Source organism: Carassius auratus, chromosome 1 (assembly GCF_003368295.1).
Source record: "Carassius auratus strain Wakin chromosome 1, ASM336829v1, whole genome shotgun sequence".
In the NCBI taxonomy this organism is placed as follows: domain Eukaryota; kingdom Metazoa; phylum Chordata; class Actinopteri; order Cypriniformes; family Cyprinidae; genus Carassius; species Carassius auratus.
In genome coordinates this window covers 13,521,981-13,542,038 of record NC_039243.1, presented here as the reverse complement: position 1 = coordinate 13,542,038, position 20,058 = coordinate 13,521,981, and the positions used below count along the sequence as shown (strand labels likewise).

The 20,058-nt window shown below is 35.9% G+C and overlaps 2 protein-coding genes across 5 annotated transcripts; both read left to right on the top strand.

The window, feature by feature from the left end:
- Positions 1–141: 141 nt before the first annotated feature.
- Positions 142–6,348, top strand: LOC113070666 (zinc finger protein with KRAB and SCAN domains 8-like). Of its 2 annotated transcripts, none has more exons than XM_026244091.1 (7): positions 142–289; positions 1,702–2,018; positions 2,221–2,281; positions 2,940–4,073; positions 4,186–4,253; positions 4,346–4,389; positions 5,060–6,348. In XM_026244091.1, the coding sequence occupies exons 2-7, from the start codon at positions 1,725–1,727 to the stop codon at positions 5,145–5,147; spliced, it is 1,689 nt and encodes a 562-aa protein (XP_026099876.1). In that variant the 5' UTR covers positions 142–289; positions 1,702–1,724; the 3' UTR covers positions 5,148–6,348. The 2 variants fall into 2 exon arrangements, with proteins under 2 accessions (XP_026099876.1, XP_026099957.1); XM_026244172.1 differs by having other exon boundaries at positions 162–289; positions 1,646–2,018.
- Positions 6,349–6,979: 631 nt separating this feature from the next.
- Positions 6,980–17,866, top strand: LOC113070356 (uncharacterized). 3 transcript variants are annotated; one of them, XM_026243726.1, is made up of 9 exons: positions 6,980–7,131; positions 7,339–7,680; positions 8,797–8,835; positions 14,258–14,293; positions 15,192–15,265; positions 15,617–15,925; positions 16,054–16,374; positions 16,462–16,743; positions 16,855–17,866. In XM_026243726.1, the coding sequence occupies exons 5-9, from the start codon at positions 15,214–15,216 to the stop codon at positions 17,187–17,189; spliced, it is 1,299 nt and encodes a 432-aa protein (XP_026099511.1). In that variant the 5' UTR covers positions 6,980–7,131; positions 7,339–7,680; positions 8,797–8,835; positions 14,258–14,293; positions 15,192–15,213; the 3' UTR covers positions 17,190–17,866. The 3 variants fall into 3 exon arrangements, with proteins under 3 accessions (XP_026099511.1, XP_026099586.1, XP_026099450.1); XM_026243801.1 differs by lacking the exons at positions 6,980–7,131; positions 7,339–7,680; positions 8,797–8,835 and adding an exon at positions 11,007–11,048; XM_026243665.1 differs by lacking the exons at positions 6,980–7,131; positions 7,339–7,680; positions 8,797–8,835 and having other exon boundaries at positions 11,392–14,293; positions 16,855–17,865.
- Positions 17,867–20,058: the final 2,192 nt, after the last annotated feature.

Genomic DNA, 20,058 nt, shown 5'->3' with positions numbered 1-20,058 from the left:
AAATGCCTGAAAATATTTTTTTTACACGTTCACCTATTTTTCCACGCAAACAAATTGGTTGGTTTATTGTTTCTATGCTTGGTAACATGAACAGAAATGTTACGACACCTTCCAACAACACTACAGGCAAAAATGCATAACGTTAGTTTGTGTGGAATGTTGTGGAATTCGGTCCCACTGAGGTTTGTTTCCCGTCGGCCCGTTATGCGGTGACGCTTCACATTCCACACAGCGACCGAGGGAATCAGAGCCCTCGTCTCAACCGGGAAAAATCGGTGTTTTATCAAAGGTAGGCTTCCCTCATATGAAATGTTTGTTTACCTTTGAGGGTGTGCATGTTTTCTTAGTGGTTCCCGTTTCCAGAATTTGCTCAGGCGCCATTATTAAATGATTCCCGCTTCAGATGAGGAGAGGAGTTGTAGGTTTTTTTTTTTTTTTTTTTTTTTTTTTTTTTTTTTTTTAGAAAAGGTGCAAGTTATTAATGGGGGGAAACCGTGACCACTTTATGCTTGTTCGTTTTCAGACATATTAGATTGGAACAGATTTTTTTGTGCCATAAATCAGTTCTTGTCCTTAGCTTGCTTGCTTCAGCAGACGTGTCTCTTTAAACGAGAGAAATGCTCCATCCACGTTCAATCCCCACAGAGGCATTAGGGGTCATTTCGGGTTGAAACATCCGGTCGCCGTGATTTTGCAAAGTAAGACATGTTCCTGGATCAACATTATTTTCCAAAAATATTGACTTAACCCAGTCCCTACCCCTAAACCTAACCTTACCCATGATTTATTCCTAAAACCAGTGGGAAATGATAACTGATTAACAAGGGTGTAGAAGCACCTACTAGAAGCTGTAGCTCATTCTGCCCAATGAAGATTGTAAGCCTAAAATAGATATTTCTTGAAAGGTTATATCTCAACTCTGATTGGTTGATTGGAATGTTGTTCCAGGATCAACACAGACGTTGATCCAGGAACATGTTGTACTTGGTGAAATCACGCTCGCCTGAATCATCTTTAAGCAGCTAGTTATTTTAGACATTATTTATGTTATTATGTAGTAAAAAAAAAAAAAAATCAACAGTTCAAATCTGATAAACAAAGTGGTTGCTGCAAAATATTCAGTGTATTTTGTCAACAGCTCAAGATGGATGGTCAGCAAATATTATGAAGTCATTTATACACTTAAATGGTTGATTTTTCAATTTTTATATATATGTATGTATGTGCGCATGTGTGTGCGTATGTTCATAATCATACCCAAACATAATACATAAACTTTTTTTTTTTTAACTAAACAATTACTACTAATGATTAATTGTTTTGAATAATGGCTGGCATTTATAGTTGTACTTTATTAAAATGCATGCACCTGCATATTGTGCAAAACATAAATGATTTGTTTCGATCCTTCCAAGAATCTTGCCAGAAAGTTGCCAGACAGATAATATTAAATCACCCTACAATCAGCAGAATCACAGAAACATTAATTATCAAAATGTCACCAACTTACATGAGATTCTGACTAAGAAGCAGAATTTAGTTGTAACAGATCATTTACATGTTCTCTTCTACATCTTAATATGTCTCCTCTGTTGAAAAGTATCCTGAAATTGGATGCCTACTTTTTAATATTGACTCTGTATAGTTGCACACTAGGAGGGCTGTGGGACGCTGACAGTAAGTCTGCCTTTTCTGTGTAAGAAATCCACTAGCAGCCACACACAATGGAAGTGGAGGATGCCTTATCGGCTAAGTTCAGGGTCCTGATTCAAGGGCTCATGACGACGACAACTTCAGAGATAGTCAAAATATTCAGCAAAGTCCTGCTAGAGACCAGAATGGAGATCACCCGGAGCTGGAGGGAGATCGACTTGTTGAAGCAGCAGTTGGAGGAATGTAAGCAGGAAAGGACGGAGGCCATCAATAGAGCTCACTGGAGAGACTTCAAAAGGGAAGATGAAGAGATTGAAGTGTCAAGTGTGAATTCTCAGTCAAACACTGTCATGCTAGTGGCTGAGGTGAGTGGGATGCTTTCTGTGGTCATTGTTTTCAGTGCAGTGCAAATCAGCATAGAATTAATGTTATTATTTCTGTGCTGTTTACCACAAAATACAAAAGTGATCTGTCTTTTCCCTGACATTCTTTTGAAAATGTGTTGTATTCTGTAGAATCATTTGTGCTCTTTCGTTTATAATAATCAGCATGTTTTGTGTGTTACAGGGGCCTAAAGAAAGCGCAGAGAATGTCTCAGAAGCAGAGACAACACAGTCAAGCAAACCAGGTAATAATGTTTTAAAATAATGTTTCAAGATAATAAACAGCAACAGAAAAAAAAATCACAGGGAAGTACCACAAAAATATATATATATTATATGGGGGAAATTAAGAACTTTAAAGGGATCTCTAAGTTACTAGAGTTTGTTCTCACTGATGACAAGACAATCAAGATGATACAAAGCTATAGTGACAACACTTTATTGTTATTTTAACGGTATTTAAAAAAAAAAATTCTCACAATCTGGGATACACAACCGATTTTTTTATTGTTAATTAAAACTATTTAAAATAATTTTTGTTCATTGGAATGAAGCTAAAATAAAGATAAATATTAAAAAAATGCAGAAAATCTTAAATAAAATAAAATGTTCAATTACTAAAAATGACTAAAATGGAAATACAGTTCAATTGTAAATGTATAAAAGACTAAAGATAATAAAAAATGGCAAAGGACATAAAATTGTTAAAACTTGAAATGAAAAGTGCAAATATAAAAACTAATTCAAAATATTAAAAACATACTGTAATAGTATATAAACAGTACTAATGTCTTTTGTCAATGCTGCTATTGTGCTTGAGTAAAATACATTTGTTATGATTATTATGCTTTTACTGAATTCTGTTCAATACAAAATAGCTTTTTTTGTGTGTTGATTAATTAGGCCAAAAGTCTCAGAAAACCTGTGCAACTGCTGCAGTTGCTGAAAACAGCCAGAAGACCAAGTGCCAAGAGCAAAAATGCACACAGCCGAAAATAGTTTGTCCCACCAATGTGTCGCGAGTGAAAGGGCGGAAATCATCGTCAAGCAAGACCATATCACAGCCCACATCAAAAACCGTTGCAAATAAACCATCTACAAGTGTGGACATAATCACAAATAACCCAAAATCAAAGCTGATGAAAAAAAGGAAATTAATCAAAATGCAAAAGCGCTCCAATGATGTCAGTGTAGCTCGTGCACTTCGAGACCGACAGCACCTCAGCATGCAGAGGCACTGTCTGTGCTGCTCATCAGATGAGTGTGACCTCCAGTCAAGCCCCTCCAGAGCCCTGCACCAGGTCCCTAGTGTGTATATCTGTCGTAAATGTGAGAGAAGGTTTAAAACAGACCTCCTGTTCAAGAGTCACAATTGCCCAATGCCTCAGAATTGCATCAGGTGTGAGCAGACGTTTACTACCCTTCAGGGGCTCACCGCACACAGTCAGGAATCTGAACCTCAGTTCAGCTGCAGTCAGTGTGAGCAAACGTTTGCCACTCAGTGTGCATTAACTGTGCACAAACAGATCCACACCAACATTATTGTTCCCAAGGATATTAAGGCTAAGAGATTTGAGGTTCGTCTCCAAAGAATCCCTGACTCCCAGCTGGAGGCTGCTTTGTCCTCAAAAAGTTCTCTCTTGCAGAATAACTCTTCAAAACAGGATCTTTTGAATGAACCGCAGAATGCAGCTGCAGCAGATACAAGTCCTGGATCTGCATGCAAACACGGTGCAGAATCAATGGCCGTGAATGTACCCGAGACCAGCGAGACACAACTCTCACCCCAAAGTGTAGCAGAAAGCCTGGACTCAAGGCCAGGAACCCTGTCAGAGTCCGGTGTTGGACAGTCGAGCGTCAGAAAAGTCTATGCTGTCATGTCAACTGCTTCCTGCCAAATTCAGATTATTGAGGATGCAAATGGATCAGAGTCACCAGCTGTGCATGAATCTGAAAAAGTAACCGATAAAGGAAACCATGCCAGTGCAAGTGATGAGTCAGGACTCCGTTCTCCTTCAAGAAAGCGGAAGAAGTCAGGTAATATTACAAAAATAGGAAAATTTGAGCTGGACACTGCCTTGATTCAACATTATATTTATGTAGATCAATTTGTTATATTCGGAAATTCTGAGCGATGTTTTTCCTCTAGATTGTTCTCATGATGCATACAATGGCGTGTTTCCTGTTGAAAATATTCTGAAATGGAGAAACAATAAGGTAGGAAATAAGTGCTTTTATGCATGATCCCATGAGCCTTTAAATCATAAAAAATGCTTTACTCTAAATTTTTTACTTTTTAATTTTAAAAGGGAAGAAATGAAGTCTGGGTCAAGTGGATGCCTTGCACGTTGTGGTAAGTCTTCCTCGTGTGATAATCATGCTGTTAAAGAGAAAAACCAGGACCGTTCAGATTTCCTTAGTTCCGTGTTTCTTTTCCTAAATGTGTCATCCAGGGGTTTGTCACGTAGTGGTAAACCTATCAACCTGGCTGAGTTTGATCAGTCTGCCATATTCATGTCATATTAGCTGTATGCTATATGTGAAATTAACGATATTTATTCATACGTACTCTTTTTCAAATTCTGATATGAATCTATAAATATGTAAAAGAATGTACATTTAGTTTAGCTATAAGTGATACACTATCACTCCGGTGGCACTATTTACAGAGATCGGGAGGAATTATCTCTATGATAATTATGATAAGCTCTTTTTAGGGCAGGAACACATTCTGCTACACATCTTGGAGTGGAAGCTTGGTCAGGGCGGACTATAATTCCTTAAATTAGATAATAATGATTTATTTATTTACTGGAGAACATAAGTTTTAGAACAATACGGCACATTTGTGTTTCCATTGTTGTAACCCCTTTGGTTAAGGTGCATTCCAACAGTGGAAAACCCCAAAACTAAACTCAGTTTCTTATTTTTAAATATGTTTGGGTTCATGCCTTTCATGAAGAAAAAAAAAAAAAACTCCCTGATGTTTAATTTCCTATTCATATATCATTTGCTTTTCTCAGTGGGGCAAAGTTTCGGAACACATGGGAACCAGCAGAAAACTTTCCAGGCTATTTGGATGACAAGAACGAAGAGCTGAAGAAAGACTAGAAGGATCAAAAATGATATGTTGATTATGCTTTTATGAAGTTCTCTGTTTACACTACAAGAATGCTTTGCAATGCAGTTAATGTAATGAGATTTTCCTGGCCTGCCATTTTCCTGTAATATACTTTGGTTGGTTCCTTACAGCTACCCTAGATGGATGCATTCAAGTTAAAAAGGTGGCATTACTCTTTTTAAATGCCTGAGATGGAAGTCTTTTTCTTGTTATAGCTTGTCTTATTGTGAACAGCAAATAATTTTGTGTATACTTTTAGATATTTAGTATTTGAATGGCTGCCTTGTGTATACCTCAGTGCAATCTTTGGTTGAAGGTTAAGTTACAAGTTTACATGTTTTTTGGTGAAACTTGTGTTGATGGATTTTTTATTTTTTTTTATTCTTATGCAGCAAGTTGATTTATGCTATTAATTGGCAAGATTGTTTGTTGGTTAATGATTTACACTACAAGCAACAATTTATTACTGAAACACTTTCTGTTTTTAACTAGTATGTTATTATACCAAAGTCGAAGTATTCTGGTAAAAGGTGGTAATTGTTCTGGAAATCCCCACAAACATAAATAAACAGCTTCAGACTTCTCATACGATAAGTATTGTGACACCTTTTCAACAGCATGAAAATATTGCCAGTAATGCGGTTACGATCATTGCATATAAAAATGTTTAGGATTCTCTTAATTGTTCATAACAAATACCATAGTCTGAAGCCTTATGTACACTCTTAAAAGTAAAGGTGCTTCACAATACCATAAAATAACCTTTTTGTACAAATAGTTCAATAAAGGACCTTTAACATCTGAAGAAAGTTTCTTTGTGGCAAAAGAAGGTTCTTTAGATTATAAAAAGGTACATTTTTATTTGTATTTTTAAAGAACCTTTGATGGTTCTTTGTGGAACCAAAAATGGTTTGTCTATGGCATTGCTGTGAAGACACTTTTATTTTTAAGAGTGTATTTTTTTTAACCCTTATTTAGTCAAACTAAAGTTACAACTACATGTGTTGATCTAGATAGTGAGAATCTGGATCGGTAACCATAACAAAGTATGGTTAGTAAAAATTACATCTGCATTCTACTTCAAAATCAGCGCTTTACTGTAAAATGTGCATTTTCAATTTTGCAATATAGTAACTGCACCTATTTGTGGAACACAACAATAAAAAAATAATAAAGCAGTGTTTGGATGAAGAGTGGCAAAAATCTTGTCAAATACAGGTAAATATGTAAGAGAAGAAGAGGGCAATTTTAAAATGCATCTGACAAATATTAATGTTTGTTGGAAAATGGTATTTTATTGAGTGTCCACTTATTCAGCCTTTAAAGCAAATTGAAAGAATTAACATCCTTAACATGCCATTTTTTTTGTTGCTGTTTTCTGTGAAATGGTAACAATATTAATGAAAAACAACAAAAACCCCTACGAATCATAAACAGGAAAAGAGAACCTTGCTATCTCTGAGTTTCCACAAACCGATGCTGAAATATCAAAAGACAATCTTAAAATCTTCCTTTTTAAGCAATGTGAAAGGGAAATGTTATTTAATACTCTTTAACAATGTTTTCTGATGTTGTCCATATAGTCTTCATCAAGGCACTGTCCCAATATTCAAAAACAAAGATGCTTGTAGTTTTTGGTCTTCACACCTTATTTCACCTGAATCATAAGTGAGAAACTAACACTGACGAAAGAGGTATATGGCTGCTTTCCACCTTACAAAAATCTACATTTCTCATTTTATTTAATTCCTAAATGGCCTTTTATTGGCCATAAGCATATACGCATATTTTAGTGGGGAATTACTGTAAGTGTTTTTATTTCACAGGGTAGAATAACAGCACTGATGGAAACTTAAACCCACGCATCCTGGGACTGAGCAGAAAGTGTGGTTTTACGTTCTTTAGAAATCAAGCAAACACTGGACTATGTTCACACATCCACAATGGTTTCATCGTGTTTAATCGCTCTAACAGGTAAGGTAACTTAAAATAATTAAATCAAAACGCTAAAACAAGTGCAATCATGGCATCAAATAATTACTTATATATGTTACAAAAGTTATATTTTGTGCAATTCTAAACAACTGCAACTTCTAATGCATATTTAATGAAACACTAAAAGGCTTAATGTAGCTAAAAAGTAACAAAAGGGATAAAATCACCTTGCTTTCTTTCTGCCAGTTCTCCTCATTTCTCCCCTGAAGCATTTGGAAGCAGTAGAGTTGAAAGAAGTTAAATTCGGAGAGACGGTGGCACTGATGTGCAACCTGTCTTTCTACTCTGCCATCCACTGGCTGAAGATGAGTGAGGGGCAGCTGATGGCTCTGATGGTCACGAGTCTGAAACATACTGGAGATCTGTCTGTTGTCTGGAATTATAATGAAACTCATTTTGAGGGCTTTATGGAGAGGCAGACGAATGGATTAAGAATTCTCCACATTTCCACCGGCGATCTCACCACATACTTTTGTGCGACATTATATCAAAAACGTTTAAACTTTGACAAAGGAGTGCAACTATACAGTAAGTGTGAGCATTTAATCTCTCAAGAAATAAATGCCCTCTCACTTTCAACTGCTTGCATTTCCTGCACATTTCCTAATGTGTAAATGTTTGTTTTAACATGAAAAGCTCAACAACTGAGACATAGGCCTAAACTCAACTTTCGCAGGCATTTGACTATCAGAAATGAAACAATGAATTACTGAAGAAAGGACGTCAGTGTGAAAAGCAGCTGTGATTGTTGGGTGTCCACCAGCTGTTTTATGCACTACACTGCATCTTATCCTCATGGACTGCGGCAGATTAGCCAGAAAAGACTACAGAAAACCCAAGACTTGTAGTTTTGATTGAGGGAAAAGGCAACGCTCAATATTTTTATTATGAGTGACGACACATTGGCCGTTCCAAGATGGCAGACATGTCTGAGGTGGTTGAATGTGTCATCCATAGATATGTTGTGACAAAAAAATTATGCATCGCAAATCAAGAAATGATTCTGCATTGATTCTGAGATTTTCTGAAGGAGTTGCGATTCTCTCTTGAGAATGATGTAGGTTGGTAGTAGTGAGTGGAAGTAGGCGGTGCTGAGCCTGTGGCTGTTCTATGCCAGCATTAATGTCTTGAACTTTATGCGAGCAGCTACCGGTAGCCAAAGAGATAAAGAGAGGTGCAACCATATCATAACAACAATATCAAACAGAATATCAATCTTTTTTTCTGATAGACTGCATGCCTTCAAAACATTTCAACCTCAAGGCTTAAAACTACTTCAAACTGAAAAGCTTTGAACCTAAAGCTTTTAAGACTACTTAGGCTCTGTGTGTTGATGAACTTTTTTAAATCTAATTATAGCCTAACTGTGACCTTAATTTCCTGCTGATAGTAAACCGTAAGCCTTAAGGACTATCCCACAAGTTCATGTGCAATAATTGATTATGGTTCGTTGAAATAATTAAAAAGCAACATTGTTTAAACCCTTTCCAGTTAAGATCTATAAAGCTTATTTGGATTGTATTACAAAAGTATCTTAAATTTAAATTATGTTTGTATTACAAAATATATATATTTTTAGTTTATATGGGCATGATTATTAGAAGTGTAATGTTTTTTGCTTATCTTTTTTTGTGGTCCTTTCAGCAAACCAAAGTAAAAACATGCCCTTTGATCAAGTACAAGGTAAGAGTGAAAAAAAGCTATAACTCTCTCTCTCTCTCTCTCTCTCTCTCTCTATATATATATATATATATATATATAGAAACACAATAGACAATATTTATATGTGGAAAATATCAGTTTTTCATAGGTAAAAACAGAGAGATACTGACTGAACTTTCCTTTTAAAAAAAGCAGGTCCCGATGGTCTTTCTCTTCATTACCAAGTATTTGTACCAGTGCTGTGTTTTGGCCTGCTGGGAATGTTAGTAACTGTTTTAGTGGTGCATATGAAGACCAGGAAAAAAAACATCACCTCTGGCAGTGAAGAATAAGAGAGGATATTGGATTTAGCCTACAAATATTTTAAAACCATGATTTTACTGTTCTTTTTGTTGTTGTTGTTCAAGTAAATATATAAGAACCCTTGAAACTCCAAATTTGTCAGTTAAAACAGGCTTGTTTTGGCCTTTGGATAGGTGATAAGGGAATGAGGATGGGAATAGCTTATTTATTCTTAAGAAATATACGCTATATTAATTTTACATTTTATTTTAGCATGTTTAACATTTTAATTGTTGAAGGATTAAGTGTTTATGGAAAACACTATGTTTATTATATGTATGTAATATGTTTTATTTTATTAATTTGATTCGTTTTGGAAATAATATTCTTCTGGGCTATTTATAATTTTGTTTGTCCTTCATGAAAAGCTGCTAGGAAATATTAAAAAAAGCATAAATCTTTTAAGTTGCCACTAGGAAGAAAACATCTACTACATATACTACTGTTGAGACCTCGGTAATCCTCTGCAAACTTCGACCCGTTGGACGTGCTTTGTTGCGTCCTGCGTCAACAGTGCGTCTTGTGTCAGCAACCCAGAACTAAAGTTCGATTCAGTTCGATTTTTGAACTGGTCTCATGATAAATCGAGTAAAAAAAATAAATAAATAAAATAAAATACTTTTGAGGAAAAAAACTTCCGCAGCTTCGATTAGCCATACAACAAGCTATTACGACAACTTTTGATCATGCATTTAAAACAGCTAACGTACTTTCTTGGTCTTAAGCGAGGAGACCGGTATTTTCTTTTACTGTCTAACGTTACCTTTTACTGGCTTCCGAGGATCCTTCCTTGACATTGAGAAACATTGAGGAGACTGCTATGGGAGACTGTGTAGGGGACTCGATTTCTCACAGCTCGACTGGTTAACGTACTTCCATAAACATAAATATTATTTATTAAGTCTATACTTCACCAGAACGGCTCTGAAGAACGATTCGTTCAAGAACCGAACATCACCAAAGAGTATAGAAACCTCTATTCTCTTTGACATCACTACAGACCGGTGTAGCCATATGATGTCTATGGGTGTAGCAGTCATAGACAGTAAAAGAAATGGAAACAGAGACCCCAATGGAACTCAATTGAGACAATTTTTTAGCGTTTTTTAGCACTTCCGTTTCTGACGCGCAGACTCAAACTAAGCTTGATGACGTCAGCAACCTGTCTGACAGATGTAAATCTTCTAGTAGCTGTGCGTGCAAACTGTCATCGTTAATCTTGCAGAGACGGCGAGCTTGAGCGGTGAGTTCTTTGGTGTGAGTGAGCAGGAGTAAGTATTCTGATTAATTATTTTGTATAGTATTTTAAAATGTAACGCCAGTACGCCATATTAAGTTAATTGCCTGCGAACTTCTCCTCCTGTCTGTACGGTAATGCGACAGAGTCGAGTGGTTATGACACAATCGTTAGCCTATTTTTACAAAAACTGTTTCTACGGGGCCATAATGTAACATAGAAGGTAATGGAGCCCTTCATACATTGTCATGTATCTTTAGAAATAAATAATGAACAAACGGAGTCTTTAAACGCCTCAGATGTAAAGTTATTCACCAAAATGAATGGGAGTCAATGGGAATGCTAAAGCAAGTGAAGTTCTGCTACAAGATGGCGGCACGCGGCTGACTTCAACTTCCAGTCGACTTCCTTCATAGACAGTAAAATAAATGGACACAGCGACCCCATTGGAACTCAATTGAGACAAATGAAGCCCAGTTTTAGCGTTTTTTAGCACTTCTGTTTCTGACGCGCAGACTCAAACGAAGCTTGACGACGTCAGCAACCTGTCTGCCAGATGTAAATCTTCTAAGTGGCTGTGGGTGCAAACTGCCATTGTTAATCTTGCAGAGACGGCGAGCTTGAGCGGGGAGTTCTTTGTCGTGAGTAAGCAGGAGTAAGTATTCTGATTAATTATTTTGTATAGTATTTTAAAATGTAACGCCAGTACGCCATATTAAGTATATTGCCTGCGAGCTTCTCCTCCTGTCTGTACGGTAATGCGACAGAGAGCCGAGTGGTTATGACGCAATCGTTAGCCTATTTTTTACAAAAACTGTTTATACGGGGCCATAATGTAACATAGAAGGTAATGGAGCCCTTTATACATTGTCGTGTATCTTTAGAAATAAAAAATGGACAAGCAGAGTCTTTAAACGCCTCAGATGTAAAGTTATTCGCTGTCAAAGTGACGCCAAAATGAATGGGAGTCAATGGGAATGCTAACGCAAGTGAAGTTCTGCTAAAAGATGGCAGCCCCCACCCGACTTCAACTTCCGGTCGAGTTCCTTGCCCCTTGACTTCCTTGCTGCCTGGTAGCAGTCGATTCTTCTTCTTCTTCTTCTTTCGTTTTTTTTTATTATGGCGGTTGGCAAACCAACTTAACGGTGCATTACCGCCACCGACTGGACTGGAGTGTGAATCAGGAGATATTGGATCTTAAAAAAAATAAAATAAATGTAATCCTACTGGCTAAGTCGGTGTCTCTAAGAAACTTAATAACAAATTGATGTATGTTACTGGATGCTTTCCCTAATAAACCTTGCATTGTAAAATTATTCTGATTGACACTTCTGAGAGACTGAAAAAGCTGGTTTCTTTCTTCGCTGTACTTTGTGCATGTGCACTGAAATAAAATATGCTCTACAGCAGGGATAGGCAACTTTGGTCCTGGAGGGCCACTGTTCTGCAGAGTTTAGCTCCAACCCTAATAAAACATACCTGAACAAGGCAACCAGTGTTTTCAGGATTACTAGATAGATACAGGCAGGTGAGTTTTTATGAGGGCTGAAGCTAAACTGCGCAGGATAGTGGCCCTCCAGGACCGGAATTGCCTATCCCTGCTCTACAGTTTCTAATTGACTGCAATATTGGCAGTTCCTTGTTGGATGTTTCCCTATTATCTTCAATGAAGAATTGAGCCCAGTGTGTCCTATTCTTAACCGTGTAATTATACTTTCTTCTCTTCTACTCCTACACTCTGTCCTTCCTATCCACTTCTGGTTGTATATTATATAAATGCCTCCCTTTATCTTGATCTACCCAATACTCCTGCCATTTTGATCTTGCATATGCTTTAATTTTTTTTTTAGCTTCAGATTTACTATATGGAACTTGTAATATTCTATTGTGTTTCAGTGTTTGTTTTGCAAGTCTATCAACCTCCTCATTCCCTTTCACTCCAACATGTGCAGGTGCCCAGAGAAACCTGATTTTTAAATCCTTTGCATTTAACTTATACAAAACTATACAAATTTGATGAATTATATCATTTCTTATAGATTTCCCAGTTTTTATGCTTTCTAAAGCAGAATAACTATCAGATATAATCACTGAGTTATTTAACTCATTTCCCTCTACCCATTCCAAGGCCAACAAAATTGCAACCAGCTCTGTTGTGTATACTGATAAATTATCTAGCAGTCGATTCTGTCCCCCTCGAAATGTCTGTTTCCCCTCGGGTTGCCAGATCCGTGTAATAAACCCAACCAAATAGTTAATCAAACATTTTCCCAAAGTAGCCTATATTCCGTGGATTTGGCAACACTGCCGCATGCATATATACCAAACACACCTGGATGTAATGAAAGCAAAAAGGGACAAATTTCTTGCTACACTGCAGCTTAGTAAAATAATTCTCATACTCAATTTTTCCATTGCAAATTAGTATAATCTGTCCATGCTGACATCCAAACTCAGGGTATTATATTTCTGTTTCCATATAGAGCAACAGTACATTTGAACTAATATTCTATTTGATTAATCTGTTTACCTTCTTACTGATAACAGTGGAATATAGTTCCTCATATGTGTCAAACCTATATGAGGAAATTCTAAATGACAAAATTCAAGGTGTTTATCCATTTGTCTGTTCTGACTTAAAGCAACTAGCACATTGACAATGACCTGTTTTCCAATTTCAGTTTAAATGGGTGTATTCCTTCAACTGGGCCTTTAGAACCTCATTGCAGGTTATTTGTTTAGATTTTAACAATAAAGCTATTTCAATAGATGGCAAACTTGATCGCATCTCCTCAGAAAACAATGTAAAGTTTAGAAGAAAAGTGGCTTTAGGACAAAAAGAGACCTGCCAATTTTTATTTTAGAAAAAAGCAAGCTTGCCAAGCTTGATAAAAGCAAGCTTGATAAATGGTTCAAAAGGCTACTAAATATTTTCCTTTTCAACATTGCTGTGAGACATAAACTGATTATGTTAACAGCAAGGATGAATTTAGTGGGGAAAGACACAAGGACCAACAATGTAAATGAGTACATTTATTGACCATTACACAAAATAGCCTATGCTATTCTTAATAAATATGAAGCAGGTGTGTACTGCATTACTTTATTTCACAGGTTTGGGGCAACAAAGATCATTCTTTCAGACCAAAGCACAGAGTCTGTTAACCAGGTTTATAGTTTACTGAATAAAGGGTATAGAGAACACTATGAATTAAAATGTTCATGTGTGCATAGGGTTCTGATTTATACACAACATTTATGGTTTATTGTATACTTATTCTAATGTATGTTTTGCCCACACCACACACAAAGATTGTTTTAAACTTTCAGTGCATACATAAATACAACAACAGCATGTGATAAAAAAGTAAACATAAATGAGCATAAATTAATAAGTATACCACTGTATAAAACAGAATAGCCAATGCCTCAAGCATCACATTGAAATAGGTAATTGAAAAAAAAAAAGAAATACATTTCAAGTTGAAAAACCTCTCGTCTTAAAACTATTTTCAAGTTTAGGATTTAGGACGGTATTTTGAACTATTTGGCTTGCCGTACATCCAGTCACGCTTCTTGCGCACGCTAGTTCTGATTGTACGTATAGTAACCATTAAAAGAAAGGTAGTAACTCTGCAACTAACTACGCACGAATTGTAGTATGTTTGCGTAAAGGGGAACAGACAGACATTCCGAGGAGAACAGAATCGACTGCTACATCGGTTCAGACTCGTCAATTTTCTTCCGTGTCTTCAAGATTCCTTTTATCGTCGACTATAAAATTAGATTTGGTGAACTGTCAAAGTTGTTCGGATGTATTAGTTCTGTTCGCACGCATTTTGACCTATGATTTTGACTTTTTAGCTGGATTTAACGGAGGAAGAGCACGCATTGGGACAAGTGAGTAGACGCTGTTTTTTTTTTTTATCTAACTTTTTTTTTTGAGCAAAGGCTATATTTCTTGTCAGGGTGTGTGTTATCATCTGAAATTTACGCTGCCCAACAACTGAAGTTCTAACACCGTTGTTGTTTTATTGTGACCTTCATCGTGATGCAATAAACGTCACGCCTCCTATCCATGAAAATGAGCATGTTAAATTTAATGTTGAAATTTAAAGTGATGTAACATTTGTATCTTTGTCTCCGTTTTTCAATTCATGAGTATCTTCTCTTGATAACTCAAATGTAGGGTAGGGCATTTTTTAAGTCTAGAAACTTAATTTTTTTGTTGTTGAAAAAGGGGTTAAATTTTCTGTGGAAGACTCAGGACTATAAGATCTTTGCCCATTCATTCCATTAGGTTGCAAAGTTTTTTGAAAACGTTTTATTTTTGTAGTTCTCTTAGCCAGATAACTCAGAATCTTTTTACAACCATCCTAGAAACTGTGTGCAGTTTTAAAGTATTAAACATAATAAAAGTAAAGCTGAAAATGTTTTTGAAAATGTATTACTGTACATGTATTGCATTTCTTTACAACCACTCTGATTTTACTTATTGATAATAATGATAATAATAATAATAAAAATATGGTGCACAATTAATGTGCAAATGCACTTGCAAGGACATTAATATTTTTTTTGTTATTATTTATAACAATAGATTAATAATTATTAAATAAGTGTAAATTAATTCCTTCCATTTGCATTGTTTTATCCAAAATAATATTCCTCTTTTTGAATGCTGTACACCCAAAAAACATCCGAAAAAATACTGGAAGTGTGGAAGAGTCAAAATAGTATTGATATTACATGACTCAATTGTCTACATTTCATGTCATTTAATTCTTCAATTCTTCAGTTTCAGAGGCCACCGGACAACTATGAAGCTACTACACCCATCAGAGAGCCTCCTTTATTTGCTCCTAACCTTTGGTAACATCGACATTTCTTTTTGTGTGTGTGTGTGTGTGTGTGTAAATGTATATATTATTATGATTTTTCTTCATATATCTTCATGAAAAAGCACTTTCAAAAAGGTAGATATGACAATACAAGTTAATTCTAAAAATGAGCGAACTACACTGAAGGTATTTAAGGTGCCAATATCTTTTTCGTACATCACTATCCTATTAGGCAAATAGTTTCCCATCTGAACAGTATTTATCTTGGTCAAAAACAACGATCTAAACTAGAGTATTTCATTCTTATTAGTTAATACTATTATATCTGTATGTTAATTTGTTTTACAATCCTTAAAATCCTATACTCTCTCTTTCCTGCTAGGACCCTTTCTAGGTGGATTGTCAATCCCTGTTGCAGTAAACATTGGTGATTCTGCGATTTTTACATGTAATGCGACATGTAATGGACATCTCTTATGGACATTCCACACTAACAATGAAAATCTGGACGTTATAAAATGTGTCCAAGAGACTTGCACCAAAAGAGACAACTTTAAGACCAGAGTGAGCCTTAAGCCTGGAAACATCTCTACGTCTCTAGCCCTGTATCCTGTTCTGTACAACGATGAAGGCTGGTACACGGTCAAATGTGATTCAGCGTTTCTCTGTAATTTCCACTTAGAAGCTCTTGGTAAGTTCTTATTTTTTAGTTAGGCATGGCATATGATTATTTAATGGAAATGTTTATCACCCTAAACAAGGTGCTTACCACTGTTAGATGTGATCTAATGCTTTGTATTGTGTCCTTTCATTGTTTAGTACCAACTACTGTGAGCACCTCAGTCTATAGAAACGTCACACTGCCCTGCTACGCACGCACCGAGAAACAAATCACTGATGACGCTGTGTACATCCTGTGGAAAAAAGATGACCGAACGGTGTTACAAGTTCAAAAAGGAATTGCAACATATGGCTCAGGTTTTACAGGCAGGGTATCAGTTTCGCTATGCCACTATAAGGAAGGAGATCTTTCCCTTAACATATTTAGGGTCACCCCATCAGATAAGGGATTGTACCGGTGCTATCACAGAACTACAGAAGAACAGGGTTATCCTGGTGCTGTCACTCTTAATGTTACAGGTCATTAAATGTTTAATTTTTTAAAAACTTTTTTTTCTCCTGTAATAGAAAAAAAGTTGAACTAAAATGGTGAATTTCTTTCTTCAGCTGATCAAAAGATCTTTGCAAAAAATTTTGGGGAAAATCTCTCCCTGGACCTGTTTGGCTCGGAGCATGTAAAGGTTACTTTCACCGGTCATGATGCAGATGAGACCCCTGTTTGCAGTGTGACAGGGAACCAAACTACATGCTCATCTGAGTACACGCACAGAGTATCTGTCATAAATGACTCCCTCGTGCTGCGTGAGTTAACGTCCACTGATACAGGCACATTTACTGTGAAAAAGGGGATGGATGAAGTCATTAGTGTCAACACTGTCACTGTGGAGGGTAAGTTTGAAATCAAACTAATTTTTGTTTTTTTTTTGTTTTGTTCTTCTCAGTTTAATAATTGTCTTTCGTTTGCATTCAGAACTATGTTCCTTTCTTTGTCATGCACAGGTGTGACCCAGAGACATCATTACATACCGCTGTCTGTGCTAATCGGTTTCTTTTTCATTTGCCTGTTCCTTTGCTGGCAATGTCATAGACAGTCGCAAGCACAGCAGCATCGCTGCAGTTATAGTGCAATGCAGTCTGTTGTGAATATGAATCCAGAACCGATGAGAGAGCCTGCATGCATTGGATTGTCACAACAAGAAACCAACCCAGAGCCTGAAGTCCGTCCACGCACACCTGTTGAGGAGACCATGCCTGAGCCTGTGAGGACCACTGAGAAGGAAGACAACACTGAAGAATATATTATTTGTGGAATAGGAATTGGAGAAACAATATAGGAATATTTTAAGAGAACTGGAAAAAACTAAGCTGTTCAAATGTTCTTCCGCTGCTGTATTATATGCTATGAAAAAGCTGGCATCAGATTTAACTGGATATTCTTTGAGCAACTGCATAACTGTGCCAGTGAACAATATGTGAAACTTGAAGGGAAAGGAATTACATTTTTACTTCAGGAAGCAGCCTATAGCTCCAGTCTTGTTGGTGAAATCAAAGCTCACTTTCAATTCCATTTAGCCACAGAATGTATCAATAATTTAAAGTATTTTAATTATATTTCACATAATGGCCTTTTTCTGAATGTTTACATTGCTGAAAGGCATCTTAAATCAATAGACTGGGGCTGCACAACTATTATTCTTGTCGTAATGATGATGTCAGATGTGTCCACACTGGAAACCCACCTGCTTTACTGTGCTGCTTCTGAATAAGCATTATTCTGCACTTTTTCATGCTACGTTTAAAAAAATTGCACTTTTATATATATATATATTTATAAGCTTGGGATACTAACCTTTTTTTATTTAATTGGTTTAAGTAAAATGTTTACAATATAAAGTATTACACACACTAAAATGTTTACAGTGTATCTGTGTGTTTTATTAATTTTTATGATCAAAAGTCACATTACAGTATATGAATGAATGAATGATTAATCTATTAACAAATTCAAATCATGAAATTGCCAGAAGATGAAAAGGTATATTACGGTTTATTTTTTTAATGAAATGTCTTCGCTTTAGTAATAATAGTTTATTATATTATTATTATATTATACATTCATATTTATACCACAATTTTTATTGAAAGAGTTTTCTTTTATATATACATACAGTTCTGCACATACATTTACATACCACTTGCAGAATATGCAAAATGTTTCGAATTAATAAAATAAGAGGGAACAAAAAAATTACATGTTATTTTTTTATTTAGTACTGTCTTGAATAAGCGTGAATATTCAGGAAATTATATGCAGTATTAATATTCAAAGGAATGTAAACTTTTGAATGGGGTCATTTTTACAAATTCAGTTATTTTGTCTTGTGGAGTATATTAAATTGTGAAATGGCTTATTCAAGACAGCCATGATCCCTTTTATTTTGTGTAAATTATTAATATTTGACACATTCGTCAAGGGGGGCATGTAAGCTTATGAGCACAACTGTGTGTGTGTGTGTGTGTGTGTATATATATATATATATATATATATATATATATATAAAATTTACTGTGACTTTTAAGTGTTACTAATCATTTTTGTAGAAATAGTTTGAAACAAGTTATGGACGCTTTTTTGTCATCATGACAGGGCTGACATTTGTTGACTACATGACAATACAAATGATCTAAGAGCTAAGACATTCAAACCAGGAGATTATAACACAAACCATGTTTTCATATAGGTCATGAGCAAAACTATATTTGGGACCACTCTGTTTTCATATTTTGTGCAGGCTAAAGTGAACACGATGATGTAATGTGATTTAAGTTGTGTGTACATCTGTGCATGTTTAGTCACTCTAAGAACTCCAAAATCCCCAAAAACTCAAATGACCCCAAATTCTGCCAGATGATATCATTGTGGTAAACTTGAAGATATCTGAATAACACAACCTTAATGTAACTAATGCTTCCTAATACTCTGCTGATAAACACAGCTGGATTAGTGTTGAACTCTAATTGGCTGAACTAGATCATTCAGCTCAATAAAAGGCTCTACAGATCTATACTGAACTGTACATGGCAGAGCAAATCACTGCTGGAGCGATACACAGGTGAGTGCCAGAAACATGTTTGCTACTGAGACATAAGAAAATAAATCCCATTAAAAAAATGCCATGTAAATATTGGTTTATATTTATGCAGCATGATTATTCAGACTTTGTAATTTAAAATACGCTGATTTTCAGATTGCAAGATGAAGAACTTAGTTATAACCATTATGGTTCTGACTGTAATTGTTGATGTGAGTACATTGATTTCATAGAATCATGTTACTTTTTGTATTTTGGTCACTCGTTGATTAATCAGTTCATTTACACGTGCTTTGATCACTTTGATACTTCTCTTTTAGATCACCCCTGCTAAGGTAAGATCATTCATATAATCAGAATTATCTGAGTTGTGTTTAACTGGTGCTATGAGCTGCAAATATTTTTAGAAGCTGCGATTGATCAGCGGTCTGAATGGTGGACTGGTTACTGGTGTAAATGGAGTTAACCCTCTTCTGGTGGGGGGTCTGAACCCACCTGTGCTTTCTGGTGGTCCTGCTGTTATAGGACAGCCTCCATTAGCACAGGTAGGAACTGAAGATTTACCACTTAAAGGAAAATTTCCCCCAAATATGAAAATATGCTAAAAACCTACTCGGACATTTGAGATGTTAATGAGTTTGTTTCTTTTTTAATCTGCACTGATTAAATTACATTTCTTGCTCACCAATGGATCCTCTGCAGCGAATGGGTGCCGTCAGAATGCCGCCAGAGTCCAAAAAGCTGATAAAAACATCAAAATAATCCACAAGTGATCCATGCACATGACTCCAGCCCACCAAATAATGCCCTGTGAAGTGAAAAGCTTCATGTTTATAAGAAACAAATATGTTGTTAAGGCGTTTTAACTTTAAATCTTAATTTCTGGCCAAAATACAATCCAAATTGATCTGCTTCATCCAGTGAAAATGTTCTTCCCCTGTTGTGTGTTGTGGACTCACATCAAAATCCGCAGGCAACATTTGTTTTGATCTGTTCTGAATAAAAAAAAATTTTTTTCTTGTAAATGGTGCCTGATCTGTGCATATTTCTCTCCACAATTAAGATGAGTTTACTTTTTCATTGGAGAAAGCAGTTTTTGGGATTGTGGACT